Source organism: Ambystoma mexicanum, chromosome 8, assembly GCF_040938575.1.
Source record: "Ambystoma mexicanum isolate Mex_15411 chromosome 8, UKY_AmexF1_1, whole genome shotgun sequence".
NCBI classification, from domain to species: Eukaryota; Metazoa; Chordata; class Amphibia; order Caudata; family Ambystomatidae; genus Ambystoma; species Ambystoma mexicanum.
In genome coordinates this window covers 559,004,046-559,024,082 of record NC_090929.1, presented here as the reverse complement: position 1 = coordinate 559,024,082, position 20,037 = coordinate 559,004,046, and the positions used below count along the sequence as shown (strand labels likewise).

The 20,037-nt window shown below is 46.1% G+C and overlaps 1 protein-coding gene across 4 annotated transcripts in view; it reads right to left on the bottom strand.

The window, feature by feature from the left end:
* The window catches only part of AJAP1 (adherens junctions associated protein 1), a 992,092-nt gene extending 974,092 nt beyond the window's left edge, over positions 1 to 18,000 (bottom strand). For 2 of the 4 annotated variants that reach the window (XM_069610263.1, XM_069610266.1), the window contains exon 1: positions 16,750 to 17,999. In XM_069610263.1, the coding sequence (XP_069466364.1) occupies positions 16,750 to 16,778 (29 nt within the window). In that variant the 5' untranslated portion in view covers positions 16,779 to 17,999. Of the gene's footprint in view, positions 1 to 16,749 lie in introns of all 4 variants that reach the window. The other 2 variants (XM_069610264.1, XM_069610265.1) reach the window with 2 other exon arrangements.
* Between the last annotated feature and the right edge of the window lie 2,037 nt (positions 18,001 to 20,037).

Here is a 20,037-nt window from a genome sequence, read left to right as displayed (position 1 = left end):
TTTTGTCTTTTGGGGCAGGTTTCGGTGACAGCAGAGTACTTACCAAGCTGTCAGAATGAAGTGGCCAACTGGAACTCCAGATATCTCAGAGACACCAGCAATTGGAAGCTGGATAAAGAGGCATTCCAAGACTTGGTGGTTCGATGGGGCCCATGCCAAATCAATCTCTTTGTATCGCGATTGAAAAGCCAACTACCTCGGTTCTTCAGCTGGAGCCGGACCCAGGAGCAGAAGCAACAGATGCTTTCCTCCAAACATGGGGTCAGCAAATCAACTATGCGTTCCTCCCTTATCCCTGATTGTGAGGACGCCACCCAAGTGAGGAGGCAGAAAGCATCCCTAGTTCTGATTACTCCAGACTAGGGGGGCCAGGTGTGGTTCCCCACCCTCCTGGAACTATCATGTCACAACCTGGTTGCTCGACCCAAACACAAGCTCATAGTATGGTATCCAAGAGGACTCAGCCATCCACTTGTGAAGACAAGCTAACTCAATCTGACCACAATGGCGAATCTAGGGGAACTTGGTTTAGGCCAGGATTATCAAATGAGGCCGAGCTCATCATTATTGAATCCTGGGCACCAGGAATGCACAGGGTTTACAAATCTACATGGGCTAACTGGATTAGCTGGAGCATGGAGAGGGACAGATGTGGTCCATGTAGCCAATTTCTTAGCCCAGATGGCAGCCCAGGGGAAAGCATCTAGGACGATTAATATGGCCCGGTCAGCAATTTCAGCATGGCACCTCATAACTGATGGGGTCACTATAGGTGAACACCCCTTGATATGCAGGTTGTTAAGAGGAGTGGACATGTCCAGACCCCCGCCCCTCCCCCCAGGGAAAAATGCATTGAACTGTGGGATGTTGACACATTATTGAAATTATTCTTATTACAGCCGGACAACCAGGATTTATCCAGGAAGGCTATTTCTGCCAAGCTATCCATGCGTCTATGTCTGTTGTCATGTAAAAGATCTCAGGACATTAGAGCATTGGAGGTCAACAGGAAAAGTAAATCACCAAATGGGGTGGCTTTCTTCATAGCGAGAGGGACTAAGACAGGATTGAAATCTATATCATAAGATTCTTTTCCAGGGCAGCCCAAATTGTGCCTGTTTAGATATTTGACAGAATATGAGGATATTAGGAGGGAAGTGAGACCCCCATGGGTATCCCAATTGTTCATAGCATTATGCAAGCCTTACAAGGCCGTAACACTGGCAACAATAGCCAGATGGGTGATGACTCGGGCATGCAATGACATAGTGAGTTACAGCGCTCACTCCGTGAGAGGAGCGAGGGCCTCCAATGCCTTCAACATAGGAGTCAGACTGGAAGACATCATGAGATCAGCAGATTGGCCGAACAATTCAAACTTTAAGACTTCTTATTTTAAACCAATGGAAAATATGTCATCGTTCGTGGTGAGTAAGCTTTGAAGAAGCATAATCCAAGACCCCGGTCTTGACATAGATTTCAGATTTTCAACACAATTGTTCCAGAAACTCATAATTCTATTAAAGACACAGAGGCGAAGGATTATCCCACCCTTACAATCGTATTATCAATGATGAAAGGTTGAACGTGTTATATATCTGATATAAGTGAAAAAAAAAATGATTGGTGGTATTACAATTGTACCAGCCTCCTTTGACTTACATTCACTGACGACATATTGTCACACTAGGTACGGTGGTGGACTCCAAGCCGTCTGGGAGTTGAGGAGCTGGACTGATCATACAAAGGGATTGTGGTCACCAGTGGACACAATTTCGATCAAGCAAAGAAAGAGGAAGTGACGTAGGATGTTCAGTGTGTTGATAGACATGGACTGTGTGGATTGGCTATGGTGAACACATGCTCTGTTCAGAGACCAATAATATTGGGACTACCAAAGACTCTATCCTAACTGGGAGTTGTGATTTGATCTTGTTATTGTTCATAATATTGTTTTTCATTGCTGCTCGAGCAGTAAAATTGAAAGAGAAGCATAATCTTTTGCCTACGTGTCTTTAATAGAATTATGACTTTCTGAAACAAATGTACTGAAAATCTGAATTACAGCAGTTTTGAGCTATTGGAGTAAAGCGAACAGTATCAAAAGAGAAATCCTGCAACTATGTCTTCTACTTAATGTAGGTAACTCCAATCGGCCAAAACAATGGTTTGCCATCGAAGGAAGAAGACACCTAAGAGACGCCTTGGTGCAATCATATCAACCGCCATTGACTATTGAACAGCAAGTCACTCTGTGGGAGACGGACCGACCACAGGGGCACTCCCCATGTAGACAGAGCACCGTCTGCTATTTCACCTCATGTACTCGAACCATTGATCTGGGTTGGATACACCCATGGAGACAACAGAACCTAACCAACTTCAAAACGAGTGACGTCATATACCTCATCACTTGCCCATGTGATATATATGGATGACAAGTAGACCGGTGAACAACAGAATACAGGAACACATCTCTTGCATTCACACTGGGAGAACAAATGCACCACTAGTTGATCATTTTCAAACATATCACCACTCGGCACAAGATTTAAATTGGGCTATCATTGAAAAAGTAATTTGACCACAGGGGGCAGGGGGCGGGGGGACGGGGGTCACATACAGGCACTACTCTTGAAGAGAGAGCAAACATTAACATTTAGGCTCAAAACAGAGCAGATGCCTAAATGAGGTTATTCCTTGACAAACTCAGGCGACTTTGTATTGATTACCCCATAAGAGCAAATTCGCTCATGTATGCCACTTTAGCATTCCTAATACATGCATTTGCAATGTATTTGCCATTACGAACATGTGTACATATCTGTTGCAGTAGGAGCCTTTTCGCCATTCACCTGTTCCCCCAATATGAGCCCTTCTCTCCCTTCATATACACAGGATGTCAGTATTGGGATTGCAATAAATGTAGCCAAGGAATGGGGCACAATCCTGTCCCACTTCCCTAGGCCCCAAGCATCCACAATGCACCTTCCCTTGCATTATACAGTGTAAATCATGCAGCACGTAAATTTTTTTCACCATCTGAAAAATAAACGTATGAAACCAGGCCTTGTGATGCGCACTTTATTTCTATTTTTAAGACACAGTGGGCCTCATTACGACCCTGGCGCTGATGGGTTAACGGCGCCGTAAAAGGTTGCGGCGCCGTTAACCCATTAGCACCTGATTACGAGGTCCCTTTGCGGGACCCGACCTTAACGGCTTGTCTACACCAGCCGTTAAAGTAGGGACACGTAAAGAGACCTTGGGGCTAAGTACGGTACCGCAATTAGCGGTACCTTACTTAGCACCTTCCCCATTCCCATTGAGCCCTATGGGGCAAAAATGGGAATGGGGAAGGGCCATGGAGGAAGGGGGAATTACCATCCCGCCAACCTTGTAAAGGGGTGGTAATTCCCCCTTTCTCCATGGCGGAGTCGGTAACTTACCGGCATGGACCATGGTGCTATTAACACCATGCTTTTCCGCCTGGGTCGTAATGAGGCCCAGTGTATGTTTCTTTGGGAAAAGGGGTCTGTGTGGTGTTTTGCCATTCAAGGTATGATGAGATTTGTGTCACTTTAAGGATCAACAACCATGTGACCATGGGAACTGCGACGCATTGACGTGTGCTTCTAACTGATCACGTGGGGACCGTTGCACGTGTATATGGTCTTATACCTCAGATGCCGAGCATTGGGAGAGCTGGCTATGACAGGGCGCGATGATTGAAAAACAGTGACAATTACAGATGGACATGGGTGGCGTTACTCACTAACAAGAGGCAAGCTCTTGCAACCTATGTCTACACGGGTAACACATGCGAGGAACGAGATAAAAAAATCAGCGGGTGATTTTGAATTTGACATGCTGTTATTGTAGGATTTCAATGTAGTGTCCATGGGAGTGATTAAAAGAATTGATCGTGTAAGAGCCACCATGAGGCATTTAGTTTAAGGTCAGCCCCTCTGTTTGACATTTTAGGAGTATCTAAAAGGTAGTTCTGCATGATGGCCTGAACATGGACCGAATATGGTCAATATTTACAACAAGGGCACTAGCTGGTACTTTAGGGGCCACCAAAGCAGAATCTCTGTCTAAAACGACTTGCTATGGAAGTCGCTCGTATATGTAAAGATGTCACATTCATTGCTCTCTATAATGCAACAATTTGTGACACTATGGCGGTCATTACGAGTTTGGAGGTAGCCATGGTAAGTCTTGTCTGGGTCTGGCTTCTTTGAATGTGGACTTACCGGGTCATTCCAACCTTGGAGGACCCGGTAAGTCCCCATTCAAAATACCCTTCCCCATTCCCATTCGAGCCCCCATAGGGCTCAATGGAAATGCGGAGGGAGCTAATAACAGGCCCATAAATAGTGGGCCCGTTATTAGCTCCCTGGTCCCTTAACGTCTCTCGCTAAGGACGGCTGATTTTACCAGCCGGCCTTAGCGGGACCCGCTAAGGGACCTCAGAATGCGGTGGTAATGGGTTAAGTGCACCAGCATCCTTAAAAGTGCTGTTAACCCCTTCCTGCTGCACTCGTAATGAGGCCCTTTGTAATTTTTGTCTTCACAGAGCCACAGATTAAAATACAGCGCCTGCTAAGTATTATTTACATGGTAAGAAGTGCTGTTACTGTGCCTCAACAAGAAGCATTTGTGAGTATATTACATAGATACCGTAAAGGCCATTCAGAGGAAAGTGGCTACAAAAGGGATCATTCACCACTGGAACCGGTTGACACACGTGATGGCGTCCTAACCATTTGCCATTTACTACATTGTGCTTGACCTATGGGGGTAAGTAAGCTACCTCCTCTGGGGTGATCAAGTGGGTCTTTAGATTTTAATATTTCGTTTTTGTACACCTATGAACCCAGACTATCGGCTAATAAAGGTTTCAAGTTTGCCAGAGATAGTATTCTGCGGCCCACATTGTGTTTTAGTAAGGGACATAGGAGTGAGGCTAATAGGAGGCAAAGTGATGTTGCATAAATTGTGACATCGTGATACCAGGCAACCCGTTGATATAACAAGTGCGGATTTCTTGGTCTATTTTTACATATTTGGTAGATCAGTGCCCTGTAGGAAGATTTGAGGAAAGGCAGGGTGAGTTAGCACCTTTTCCAGTCCTCCTCTTTTACGCAGCATGGTCTAAATGGGATGAGATCATCACTCTTCTCTTAAAGGTTTGAATGCCATGTGGTGCATACCTAGATTGTAGGTGTTTTTGCCCAATTTGTGAGTTGGAAGTGAATCGCAAAAGAGTCGAGCATGTAATGCATCATCTTTGTTCTCACTGCTTCCGGAGGCTCTACTTCAGCGTTCATGGCCCTGGTCTGGGGCAGGCCGAGCCACCAGCATGAACCCATTTGGTCAGAGAAAAATTTGGCCTTCATCCAGGGCTCAGGGCTGGTACCACACCTGTCTGAGCCTGCACTGCTTTATGAACCCTATTAGCACATCAGGGATTCTATTCCAGGGTGCAAATATTTTTTGCCCAAATGGAAAGGGTGCTCCCAATTCATATGTGTCCCAGTTAATGTAATAGAAAATTAAAACAAATAAGATGGCTAACATGGGAACCAGTAAAGGGAGTACGTAGCTGTACTGTTGCCACTGCTGTGCCGATATCGTACTGGCGAGGAAGAAGGGAAGGCACATGATGGTATTCAGAGGGAATAGGGGGAGAGGGCAGTGAGGGTGTGGGGAGAATGGGGGTGTGTACCAGGAATGAGAGGCAGAGGTGAGGCAGTGACAGAGGATTTAGAGCAGGGGAGCAGGGCCTAAAGTAAGGCTGCATTTCAAAATTCCCTTCTGATGTGCAAAGACTGGCCATTATCTATTTATTTATTCCATTTGTAAAGCGCACATACAACCCAGAGGCATTGAGGCAAGGAGACATATGGCTCCCTTTTTCCCATTTCCTATGCTCTTATAGGATTTGAGCCCTTACCTTCGTGCTCCGTTTTGACCTGTGCACACGTTATATGTGCTTGTATTTGACTCGAGGCCACTAATTGGTCAGTGGTCACTTACTACGCAATAGAGCCTCTTGGTGCAGACTCTCGTGCTTCCTTAACACTCCCCCTACCCCGCAAGATATAGCCCCTCTCTGACTCCTACGGGGCCTACACTTTGTGGTATGGGCATTCCACAAAATAAAACACAGCCTCCAACAGGAGCAGTCCAGCCCGAAACAGTAAAACATGTCCATTCTTATCATTTAAATAAGCAACCCCAGACAAGTATCATCTTTTTGGGGACTCCCCTGTTAGAAGCAAATTAATTCCTTCGAGAGAAGACAATTGATTGAAAAGGAATCACAGGCACTGTGAATTTGTTTTTAAGAGGTTTACATTTCATCTTTTTTTTATCCTGCCTGTGTCATTACAGAAGCGGACCAGCCATATGCAATCAGTGTTAGCCATTCTGCCAATTCTCTGTGGTAGACCTCGGTCATAGATCCAGGGACGTCAGTTCAGCAAAGTGCCAGAGGGGTAGAAGAAGTGACATCACATGACCCTTCACCTCTGAGGACATCACATAAAGTGATGTAATTTCATCCCGCCCCCAAGTGACAACATGGGAAGTGATGGCACTCAACCTTTTACACCTTGACAACACAAGATGTGGCATCACATAGCATTGTTCCTCGGTACACGAAGAAAAATGTGGCTTCCATATAACTGTGATATGATAACCATTAAATACAAGAATGGATCAGCAATTTGTAACGTTAATATCAATGTGCATAGGCCCATATTACCAAATTACTGTGAATGTAAACAGAAGTCCAGCACAACAACCTGGAGTAATGTACATCAATCGGGCTAAACTGTAAACAGACAGAGCATCTCGAAGAAGCCTAATCCCGAAGCACAGACATCCAGCGACTGCATAGTGTCAGGCCACAGACTGGAAACAGCAACTGCCCAACACAAGTCCAGCCAGAAAAACAGTGGTCTGGAGGGTTGCCCAGAGCTGCGCCAGTGGTTATGAATGATTTGAAACCTTCCAGCCATCACCTTTCTGTTTTGCTTATTTGGTAATTAACCCACAGTTTGTTTTTGTTTAAATGGAGATAGAGGTGGGTGGATGTGTTGCAGGTCAAAGTAATTTTATTTATTATTTTTTAATGTAAACATCAGCAGCATATCCATGACATCACCCCTAGAAAAGGTCAATGTTATTATGTTCTTTGTTCCTTTATATCTTGCTTATTGCCAGCCTCCTCCAGCTTCTAAGCACTGGAACAGGAACTGAACCCTATTGCAGTGCATCCTCCTGTTCCCAAAACAAGTGCATTGCCCCTGAGCTATCCTTCCAAATATATAATGTTATATATATATTTTTTTTTTGGCTTGAGGAAGCAACAGATGGTTTACTTCAAAGGCAGAGGGCAACTTCTTGTAAATTATTGATCTCACCTTGCTTCTTTCTACAGTGTGCCTGTGATGCAGGTCAGGAAGATCTGGGTCATGTCACACAGTGCCCAGGCAGGATTGATGGCAGAAGGCACTGGGGCGCACCCCTCTCATCGCAGGGCCAATGGCTCACTGGGTGTGCAAAGACGACAATGAGAAACACTGATGAGATTTGCGTTCATGTGCCACTGTCGCTGAGCTTTGCACGCTGTGTGCACCCATTCCCTGTTAGCTACACCTAGCCCCTGCACCATTCCTGTTGCTACAGTACTGGGTATGAGTTGCACAGACAGCCCCGCCTGTGAACCCAATCATTCAGGCATTCTTCACTAATGGACCTGCAACCTGTTAGAGATGGTGGTTTTGTGGTTTTTCCTGCATCCCTGTTATTTCTACAACTAACAAGGTCTAGATTCCAGGTGAAAAAAGCTGTGGCACATATTCAGCTGCATTTACAATCGTCTTTTTCAGGTGCGACACAGATATCTGCTCTTGGCACGGCCTCTTTGTCCATTGTCCCAGGTGGTCGCGACGACAGGTCTTGGGGTAGCAGAGGAGGAGCCAGGGGTAGCAGCTGCTAATATGACAGCTCCCAAATGACGTCCCTGCATGGATCACACTGCCTTTTCACTTCAAGACTTTGAGCAACTCACTCCACATAAAAAGGAAATGGAAACACTTTCAGGTGGTTTTCAGTTGACCTTATTCCTCTTAAACTATACTTGTAAGGATCAACGCCAATCTAAAGCGTGCCCATTAATGCAAAGTACCCATCAATATCTGTAAGTAAAGATGGTAATAATAGTATTACTATGAAATGGACATGCAATGTCCTACTGAGCTTCAGTTGATAAGCCATTGTTTGCAAATAGTGCAATAAATGTAAACAACCTAATAAAGAAATATCAATAACGTATATACACTGGTTCTATTCACACAGTCAGATGCAACAGCCACAGGCAAGGGGTCTGATATGCTTGAAAGGGAGTGAGACGATAGGAATGTTTTGGAGTTGTATGAGTATGTGACAGGATGCTATGCATTATAAAGAATAAAGTACTATGAACCTACACATATCTGAGAGCGTGTGAATCAACTTGAACTGATATGTTGTTATGGTGGGAAGAGCACAGCTTCATGCTTCTTTAAGTACACATTAGTCCTTTAATGTCATGCCACCAGGTTTGGAGCATGACACTGGACCCCCGTTATCCTCATTTTACTACCTGGCTTGGAGTGTATTGGTTATGGTGCTGGGCCTTTAATACCATCAATTAACTAGATGGGGGCAGGTTGGCTCGAACATATCAACTCCAGATCGATGAGTGCTCAGAAGCTTGAACTATCGACTCAGCGCCCATTTAACATCATTCGCCTGGATATGTGTCGTAATCAATGATTCAGCAGCGATTGCTGCTGAAAATCACTATGGCAGCCAGTTGAAAGAAACTGACACTTGTGGAGCATATGGTCATCTACAGACATGATTGGAAATAGCATTTGAAGTTACGCTGGTGCCAAGGAATAGGAGTAGTTCACAGATCAACGAAATTGTGTGCAGTATTGGGATTCACACGTTCTTGTTCTAACACGAAATACTTTCAACAAATGCACGTCGATTTCGGCTACAAAAAAATAATATTATTTAATTATTTATGTATGTATGTATTTAGCTCAAGCCTTGATGCCATGAAATGCACCTTGCCGGGGGTGAGAGCTGTATGCACATCTGTCGTCTCAGGTCGCTGTAGGTGATTACTCTACTAAACGGAATGTAGACAATTCACTAAAGAGTCGCGAGTCAAAAAATCTGTTAGATAAAACATCCAAAAATGACTTCATCATCTGTCCAATTTCACAAAAACCTTAACATGTAACGTTGTTACAATAAAGACAACGGGCCTCATTACACGGATGGCGGTAACTTACTGCCCTACTACGAGGTCCCTTTGCTGGTCCCTACCTGAACGGCTGGTTTTACCAGCCGTTAAGGACGGGGGCCCGCAAAGGGACCTTGGAGGCAATTGTGGTACTGCAATTTGTGGTACCGTAATTGCCGCCTTCCCCATTCCCATTGAGCCTTATGGGGGCTCAAATGGGAATGGGGAAGGGCCAATGGTGAATGGGGAATTACCGCCCTGCCAACCTTGGAATGGGGCGGTAATTCAGCCATTCACCATGGCGGGATCGGTAAATTACTGGTGGCAACCATGGCACTAATATCGCCATGGTTACCGCCTTCCGTGTAATGAGGCCCAACGTGTTTAGTCTTACCTGGGTGTTGGCTGGGCTTGAACATTCAAAATCGATGCCCTTGGTGGCTTCCACAATCTTCTCATTATTTCATTCCACATTGATCTACATCCAGCTACGCAAGAGAAACTGACCCTTTCTCGTTTTTGCAATCATCATTTGTCCAAATATTGAATGTGTTCATCGGCTTCGGTGATTGCAGTCATGTAGTCAGTAAACGCCTAATGTATGCAATAGCTGAACCCTCCCTTGAAATGAAATTAATTCTAAACAGATGACGCATTGGACTGTTGTAATGCATATTAACATATTAAAAAAACTATCGGTGTTATTAATATCATCTTAGCCGCACTCATTCTTTACCCCAGTCTACCTTCAAGCATGAAATGCCCAAAGTCTAGACAGTTTCAACCGCGTGACACAGTGAGGCGGTCTTTGAAAAAGTAGCTCCCTCATGGAACGCTAGACACGAGCGCTAAATTAAGCACCTGGACTCAAACAGTCGACTGCATATAGAATGAGTTATTCCAAACACGTCTGCAAAACTAAGCTTGACACGTTTTGCCTGTGGGCATCCTCAAAGCTTATTTACGCCTTCCTCTTCCCAAATGTTCATTGCCCAGGCTTGACAGGAAGTTGGTATGCATACGTATAATATTGAACTGGCACTCATGAAACGGCATCTTAATTGAGCAGACGTCCCTGGGCATGCCATTTCGAATCTTAGCTCTATCGATTTACCACAGTGTCCAATTAGATTCTAGTCATCGCCATACAATAACATCGAGGGGAATTAAAGATGGGATGCTTTGACGCATCTAGTCTGAATAAATGGCTGTATTCTTCTCCAGCTGTGCAAACTATGCTCGGCGTTCAGATACGAGATCATTACTGAACGGTATGCCCCTAGACTCTGCAAGTAGTAATACATACAACAGGGCTGGTAAACGGCAATAACGGCACACTTTGTAAAGGCAGCAGTAGTGATTCAGTTATGTAGAAGATGCCTTGCCAAGTTATATTATTCACAGAACCATAATATTTAAAGCACTCATTTTCTGAGGGTATTTTGTAGGGTATAATGTTGCCTTCATTGTTCTGATATCAGCAACCGATGCCTAAGCAGTCTTCCAAAGGGAATGGCCCAGCAACTTTAGACGAGATAAATCAATGGGATAGGATGCGCCAATCAGATGAGGGGGGGAGAGGCTGGTTGTTATCCTGCGCTGATTGGACAACTCGTTACCCAATCACAGAGTTCCTCGTCAATAAACCTCAGCCCCAGAAACCTAAGGTGGGCTGGGTTGGAGGCCGAATAACATGCTATAGGCAGGCACTGCTTGAAAGTGAATAACCAATGAGTTCTAAAAATAAAAGCCAAACATAGTAGTAATGAGATAATGTAGAACTAAACTACCAACCCTGGTCTTCAACACTAGTTTTTGAATTCGGTATAGGATTGAAAACCTGAGCCATCTGGAGCTAAAACCTTCTGTTTCTGATCTCGCTCCTACATGTTCCCACCCATCTTGCTCTTGCACTCATGGCACGCCAAACGACAGAAGCCTGTGAGAAAAAAACAATGTCAACGTGTACATTCATTGCCAAGCTGGCTGGTCGGTTTATAGCCCATCAAAGTAATGCACACCAAGGCATAGCCCTGAATCATGCCCATCTGGTGTGGAAGTGGCGAAAGTGAAGGTCGTGTGCAGTGCTCCGTTTCCAAAAGGGGCTTTGAGGCACTAGAGTAAGGACAGGATTAATGTCAATGATGTGAAGAAAGGAAATTCCTACCAAACAATCCCAGTGAATCACCACCCAATCTGGCAGCTGTAGCAATGGCTAACAGCCCCAGCAGGGGGCGACAAAGAGCCGGATTCACAAAGCTGTTGAATGAACCGTGGTCCTCTGCTCCAATTTCACTTTAAGGACGATTGATCCACACTCTCATCCACAAAAAGTCCAAACTACCTCAACATATCAGTTGGGAGATGTATAAAGGAAACCAACCACTAGTCAAGATGGGCGAATGTCAGAACATTTTTGGAAAGTCAAAATTCGTGTCATTGGTTCATAAATAGTTTACATCCGTTGCAATGTATGTTGTTAGTCCCTATTTGGACCAACAACTCGTCTTGCAGGGAACGAGGCTGAGCCAAGTGTATTGTGTGCATGTTTCAATGGCTAGTCATGGCTCAGGCTGCTTCACCCAATGTGTGTTGTTCACCCCTGCCAACATAATGGTGGACGATAGATACAGTAAACCCTGATTCCAAGGGCCGTTTGTGATGCTTCTACGATTTAGCTTATCTCAGCTGCAGTGGACACAGCCTCCAGTAGGACGTAAACTGTCCAACATCCAGCAACTGAAGCAGCCAATAGTTTATGCATTGGTTTCAAGTGGTGATAATACTGAACGGATACGCGTCGATCAAGAAACGAAGGCTCACTGGGAATGTTACAACTCGACAGAAGGTGTGAAAGCATTGCCTTGGAAAAAATGGATGGATGGATGCATGTAGATGAGATGGATGGACCGAGGAATGTGGATGAGCAGATAGATGAATAGGTAGATGAATAGTGGGGATGGATGTAGATAGGAAGGTGGGCCGAGGAATTTGGATGAGGAGATAGATGAATAGCTAGATGAGTAGTGGGGATGGATGGATAGATGGACGTAGATACAATGGATGGGCAGAGGAATGTGAATGAGAAGATAGATGAATAGCTGTATGGGTAGTGGGGATGGATGGATGGATGGATGTAGATAGGGTGGATTAGCCGAGGAATGTGGATGAGTAGATAGATGAATAGCTAGATGAGTAGTGGGGATGGATGTAGATAGGGTGGATTGGCCGAGGAATTTGGATGAGGAGATAGATGAATAGCTGTATGGGTAGTGGGGATGGATGGATGGATGTAGATAGGGTGGATTGGCCGAGGAATGTGGATGAGTAGATAGATGAATAGCTAGATGAGTAGTGGGGATGGATGTAGATAGGATGGATTGGCCAAGGAATTTGGATGAGTAGATAGATGAATAGCTAGACAAATCGCAGGGATGGATTGATGGACGGATAGATGGATGTAGATAGGATGGATGAGCCGAGGAATGTGGATGAACATATAGATGAATAGCTAGATGAGTAGTGGGGATGGATGGATAGATGGACGTAGATACAATGGATGGGCAGAGGAATGTGAATGAGAAGATAGATGAATAGCTGTATGGGTAGTGGGGATGGATGGATGGATGGAGATAGGGTGGATTGGCCGAGGAATGTGGATGAGTAGATAGATGAATAGCTAGATGAGTAGTGGGGATGGATGTAGATAGGGTGGATTGGCTGAGGAATTTGGATGAGGAGATAGATGAATAGCTGTATGGGTAGTGGGGATGGATGGATAGATGCAGATAGGATGGATTGGCCAAGGAATGTGGATGAGTAGATAGATGAATAGCTAGACAAATCGCAGGGATGGATTGATGGACGGATAGATGGATGTAGATAGGATGGATGAGCCGAGGAATGTGGATGAACATATAGATGAATAGCTAGATGAGTAGTGGGGATGGATGGATGTAGATAGGATGGATAGGCCAAGGAATGTGGATGAGTAGATAGAAGAAAAGCTAGATGAATACTGGGGATGGAGGGATTAATGTAGATAAGATGGATGGCAGAGGAATGCGGTTGAGTTGAGTAGATATGTGGATGACTAGATTGATGAATAGCTAGATGAGTAGTGGGGATGGGTGGATGGAGAGATGGGCAGAGGGATAGTCCTACTGATGTGTGATATACTAAACATGTACATGTGTGCAGTTTGTCTATAGGTGACTACATTTGCAGAGGTGTAATATACGTGAACTCACTCACACATTACACATTAGCACATTAGTACGATTAGTACATCATTTCGAAGACCACCTTGGAAGTTGTGCATTATTTGAATGGCCCTACACCAACGAGATACATTGTCTGCTTCCTTTCTCTCTGTAGTACAATATGATGTCATTGAGATGTAAATATTTTAGCATGTTCATCATGACTCTGTTAGCTGTCAATCACCCTGAACAGTACCTCTGGGGAAAAACAAAAAAACGTGTGTGGCCGAAATGAAAGGGGTGTGGTAATGAAAACCAGCCTATTGCATGAAATACCACTGAGGGCCTTCCGCATGAGAACAGGTATTTACTCAAATTCTGCTATCCATGGGTGGTTAGTCTGTTGATATCCAAGAGTGCCATGACTCATGGGGTGCAGCTTATCTGAGATTCACCGAAATCTCCTTCTGTATAATACAATTACTGGAATGCATTGTCATGCTTGCACCGGAACGTATGTAGTTTGCAACACTATGGTGTATGCCTCTCCCTCTCTCGCTGATCTCAACGTCTATGTGTGATGATAAGTGGATGCATGGGTGTGATGGGTCAGTGAACACACGCCAATTGACCATTTGCAGAATTATTGATTTCAACTTTCAAGTCATGTGAAGTGGGTATGTGGGGTTGCAACAGAGAACTAGGCTATATATGAAGTATGCCCAATGGGCCAATACGTGCATGTGTGCTTCTGTTACATGATACAGCCCAATTAATCCAGCCACGGTTCTGTTGACAACTACAAATGTTTCATCATTGCAAAAAGAACCAATATGCATATATATGTCTGTATGTGTGTATGTGATGTAGATGGCAATATAGCATGTGCATCTTATTGGCCAAAAAGGTCTATTCCACGCTTGCATTTCAGATAGAGGGGGTGTTGCATGCCTTTTATCAGCTCACTATAAACTGGGAGAGAGGAAGAGTTAATTATGGTGTCCCATCAAAGTTTCGAAAACATAACTTCGAAATACAATAATTTTGAAACAAAAGGATCGAAAAAAATGGTTGAATGCATTATTTTAATGTATTTTTTTTTTGGTTCGTATAGTAAAATTAGGTTTTTTTCCCCAAAAAAAGGGGGTTTGGGGTGGAACCCCCCACCAAAAAAAAAACATTCGACATTTTTTTTTGCAATCCTTCTGTGTTGAAACTTGTATTTCAACACTGTGACTGCCAAACAATTGATTATAAACCTTAATTATACATCAGTAGCTAAATGTTCGCAAAGCCTTCTGGATGACAACCCCAGGTGCACTTGTTAGGCTGCAAGTCTTAAATCATGTTCGAGATATGTGGACAAACAAGTCCTTGAAATGATAAAGAGAGAGACAGAAGAGAGAGAAAGAGGGAGAGCGATAAAGAGGGGAGAGAGAGAGAGAGAGGGGGGGGAGAAGAGAGGGAGAGAGATTGTTAATGTTAAATACTGGACATGACAGCTAGATTAACTGTATCATTAACGCGTTTTTCCCCGATCAACGTTTTCTTTATTTATTGTTGTGTTCACATGTTTACAAATGTTTTCCATTGCAACACTTGGCTGTTTTCTGAAAGGCAATGCTGGTTTCTGGAAGCCTCAAAGGTTGGTTTCGCAAAGAACCTGTGTGCTTCGCATTGGCCCGTGTAGGTATGAAGTGAACTTCGCACTGCTCGTCTATTGTATGTCCTTCGAGAGTGCCGGCGGCATAGGGTGCGTTCACCCTGCACACCCTCCCTTCTCAGCGCTCAACAAGACCATTCATGTCACGCAACATATGTGTGGATATCAAGCACTCTGCCTTCATGATGGTGGAGCTGGCTCTTAAAAAAGACACGAGCTGAAACATCTTTGCAGATCGGCATTCCTTGGACTATCCCCTACAGCTAATGTTCCCACGATAACAGATCAAGAAAAACATTTTGGGAAACCGGCGCTAATTAACGTCAATCCTGTCTGCAAAAAAAAATAAAACGTGAAACAGCAGGTAACATTAGAAACTGCAAACGTAAAAGCACTCCCAGCAGTCGTCGTCTTTAGAAATCTGCAAACGGCGTGTTTAAGCGACTCCTACTCACACACTGCCTCTGGAGCAGCGTGTATTGTACCCAAACAATTCCAGTTTATTCGGGATTCAAAGCCTTCCGCGTGCCGCCAGTGTGGGGGTTTGGCGCACCCCAGCGGAGAAACAACGGATGCGCACGCTAGCGGCCACAGTAGTCTCGCCAGATGAGCGAGGATATCAAGAGCGCCAGACCACAAGAAGTGTCTCTTTCTCACAAACACACGCAGAGAATCGTGAAATGGTAACAAGTGAACTCTGCATGTGTGTGTTTGCAGGTGTGCATGCAGGAGAACTGGTGTGCGAACAACTGCCAATTCGTCGGATATACATAAATACAGATATACACAAAGGCAGGGGGTAAAACAAACACAATAAATCCTTTGAAATCAATCTGGTTAGGGAAGTGAATGGACAGTCAAAGCTTTTTACAACTGTATACGCAAACACGTTATCTCATGTGACCCCTTAATATGAACGGCAACTGAATGGTCACCCTAATTATGGGGTTGGGCGCCACCACAGTTTCAGGTCTTCTTTTTACATGGCAGTACAGCGGGCTGACTGACAAATGCCGCGTGTTGCTTCTGTTCCGTTGCTTTGCAGACATGGAGTTGCCCATAGTCGTGGCAAAGACTGCTATATTTCCCAGAGTGATGCCATATTAATGTAACAACCCACACGTTGCCCCTTATTCCGTCGGCGATTCGGGTGCACCGCGCGCCCCCTTTACAAGACACAGATTCAAGGGGTCAGCAGGGGCTCCACTCGCTGCATTCTTCACACTGCGAAGTAGGTCGAATTCGGCCGTTGGTGTTTAAAGACGGGGCACGTGCCATGTAATCAAAAACGTAACCTTTACAATCAAAGGAAAGTCCGTCCGTTCGATGTGTGCCGGGGACACAAGCCACAGCGACTCGCGGAAGTGCTGGCATACAGTGCTCCGCAACAGAGCGGTACTCGCCAAATCGACGCTCTCCATACACCAGCATAGGAAACACCGATACCCAAAATGAAAGCTTCTGGTTGCACAACCACAGCAAGAGCGTCTTCTCTGCAAACGCACACACGCAAACTCACACTCGCCGGACACGCCATGCCCACAGAAAGCACCACAGGGAGGTACGCGTCTTACCTGATTCCTAAAATCCGTTTTATCCTCATGATCTCGTCTCTGAAATGGGGCTCAGACCTTCATGCGCCCATCCATGTGGACTGCCCCTCCGAAGAGAAAACCAAAAAAAAAAACACGGCGTGAAAGAAATCAACTTAGAGGTGGATCGATTCCATATCGAAACATCGGGCATTGATTGTTTTCAGCTGTTCAGGCGCATGGACCTCGCCGAGGCTCCCCGAAGCGAAGACATGCCCGCGTGGAGAGGAGGCGCTCTCTTGGTGGGCAATGTTGAAAATGCAGAAGAGCGCTGTAACGGTGCCAGGTCTTTTTTCTCCTGTATAGCGAGCCGCAGAACTAACGGAGGCAAATGTAAGTGTGACCTCGGGTGGAAAAGATACCAGTCCCGATTTTAAAAAAATCCACGTCGTCTCGCAGATTAAAAAAAAAAGAAAAGAAAGAAAACGGCAGCACAGACACAGGGGCACGAAACACCCACCAGCGATTAGGAGAAAAACAGATGCAGCACTGAGGAAAACCAGAGGAGTAATTCAAAGTTAGCCCAGGGGCAAATCCTGAAGTTTCTATCGCTAGGCGGCAGGTCTTCTGGGCATGTTGTTCCACGGTGGGTGCTGCGGTGTGTCGCGGTGCTCTTAAGCGGTTCTGTTGCGATTGCTGTGCACGGGCGGGTGGCAGTCTGATGTGCCAGCAAGAATCAATGCCTACACGGAAGGGTGCGGGCCTGGGGGGGGGTGGGGGGGGGCAGATATTAGGTGAACAAAGACACGAAGTGCATCTGCCAAAGCCCGACCCGAGGCTTTATATTCCGTCCAAGGGGTCGGTTTAGAAAATCACGGGCCTGTGGCGGGGGAATTAGAGAGGGGCCGTCGGGTCCAGTAATTGGCGAGGGATAGCGGCGGCGGCAGCGGAAGCGGCGAGCCTGGCGGTGAAATGGATGTGGGCTGCAGCAATGAATCTCGCGCGGCAGCTCCGCCTGTGCACAGGCATTCGGGCCGCCTGAGCCCCCGCGCTCCTCCCGGATCTCTCACTTCCCACCAGTGTCAGCCAGCGCGGCCCAGCCCAGATCCGCGCGTCACTCCGTTTAGGGGAAGGGGCAGGGCACTTTTTTCGCCCATGCACCTTTCAGGTCGCCCACACCGCATCCCCACGCAGCGGCAGGCGCTGGCAAAAGTAATTGATGTGCGTTTGGGAAGCGCCGCAGCCGGTGCTGCTCAGTGTCTGGTGTGGCGAGCTACTGTGATGTCAATCACGATGTGTCCCTCAACCCCAGCAGCCCCTTTCGGCGAAACAGTTGCTGAGTGATATCTGACACCTGAGGATGTGTTTCCACAATATCTGGCACGTCCATCAGATAGAAGTTTGACCTAAAGTTCCCCCCACACACACACACGCGGTGCTCCCCCCCCCCCCCCCCGCCCTACACGCGCCAGTAAACGGAAGAGGGCAGGGAGTGGGTGCCTCAGTGGCAAAAAAGAACACGCGCTGGTGCAGAGGCACAGTCCGGAGGCCTGAAGCTGACGCTTGGGAATCGAGACGACAAATATAAGGAGCGTGGATCGAACCCGCGGTCGCGTCGAGGGGCGCAGCAGGAAGCGTGAAGTGAAAAGGGAATACTGGATTAGGGGCGGCAGGGTAGCATGTGTGGGTTTGTTTGGGAGCAGGAATAGAACGACGAGAACACAGTCGAAAGAAAACGAACGAAAAAAGGACACATACAAAGGAATGTCCTTTAGATCTCGCAACATTTCCTGTCTACTAATAATGACGGTTGATGCATGGCAGAGCTGCCTCCAGGCGTGGGGGGAGGGGGGGAGCGTGTGTGGCGCAGGCTGTGGTCGATTTAAGGCAGCGCCCCTTGGGCAAGATTGACAAAAGGGCCAGGGCAGGACGAGTTTAGGGTGGGAGGAGTGTCACCATTGGAACTTTAACGGCATATGTTCCATGTATTGTAAGGTCTCTTTTTGACCACTCATGTTATGTGTTTAGGGTAATCACTGACTGGAAACAGCTTGGTCACCCACCAGCTCCTGATGAACGCGATTTGCTCATGAACACTCAATTTGCCCAACTGGGAAATGTGCTTTTCCTTTCCATCTGTTTATTCCTTCAAATATCACGTGCGTTCAATTTCCCATTTCCAAAGTCTTGTGTTCACCTATCGTCCCATTGATCCCGTTTCTCCTTGCATAAGACCCTCACTCCCTTTGCAGCTCATTCTCTATATCTTCAATTTGTCTCCCATCCTTCCCACCTTTGATCCACTGCTCTCATTAACTGTCACCCAATCTCCTCTTTCCCACAAGGAAAGCTGCCATTGCCGCATCATGAACAATGAAAACTGTTCATTGTAGAACACCAGTGGATTAAGTGAAATGCTGAATCGAGGGTGGGGGGCTCTCATTAGGGGGCGTGGCCTAAGTATGTGTATACCTAGGCCATGCCACCTAACCAGAGCTCCTCCTCACCAATTGCAGGGGGTGGGTGGGGCTGGTGAATGCAGGGAATCTGGGGCACAGAGATTTAAGGCCTTTGGTGCACCTAGCCTCTCGGGTCTGGGCACATCAAAGGTGTGACACCAGTGTGCCCCAGCTCTCACACACAGCAGGCAGACGTTTTATTCAAGGCGTTGCACGGTTAAGAACCACAGTCTGCTTGAATGAAAGGGCTGCCTTCTGCATGATGACTCTGTACTCTGAAACAGGAGGAGGGCTGGAAGGTCCAGTCTCTCCTTTTGTTTCTGAGTAAAGAGTCAGCACGCATCTTGAAGCCTCAGTTAAAAGACTTTGTGCTGCATGATGACTCTTTACTTGGAAACAAAAGGAGAGACTAGGCCCCCTAGACCTCCTCCTGTTTCACAGGCATCTGGTAGCCAAAGCTACGGTTACACTGGCTGTCTGCAGATGTCAGAACTTCTGAAGTGCCGACACCTGCAGGCAGTCCGTGTAACTGTGCAGCGTTTCGTCTACATGGCTGCCTGAGGTGTCAGAATGGCTGGGGCTAGTCGGGGTGGGCCCCAGCAGGGCCCCTGGGTCGGTAGCCCTTTTTGGAAACTGCCAGGTCTTGGCCCTTTCTCGCCCTGGTCCACTTAAAGCCCTGCAAATCGCTAACAAGAGTCTGAGAGGTGAATCATATGTAATCATTCCCCAAGAATAACACTTGCACAACTTTCATTCAACATATATGAATTCATTGACTTAGAAACACAACACTACAAGCCCAGAGAAAAAGAGAAGCAAGGCAAGTAATGCGGGAAAATCAATGTACTGATCTTTCCCTATAATCCTCATT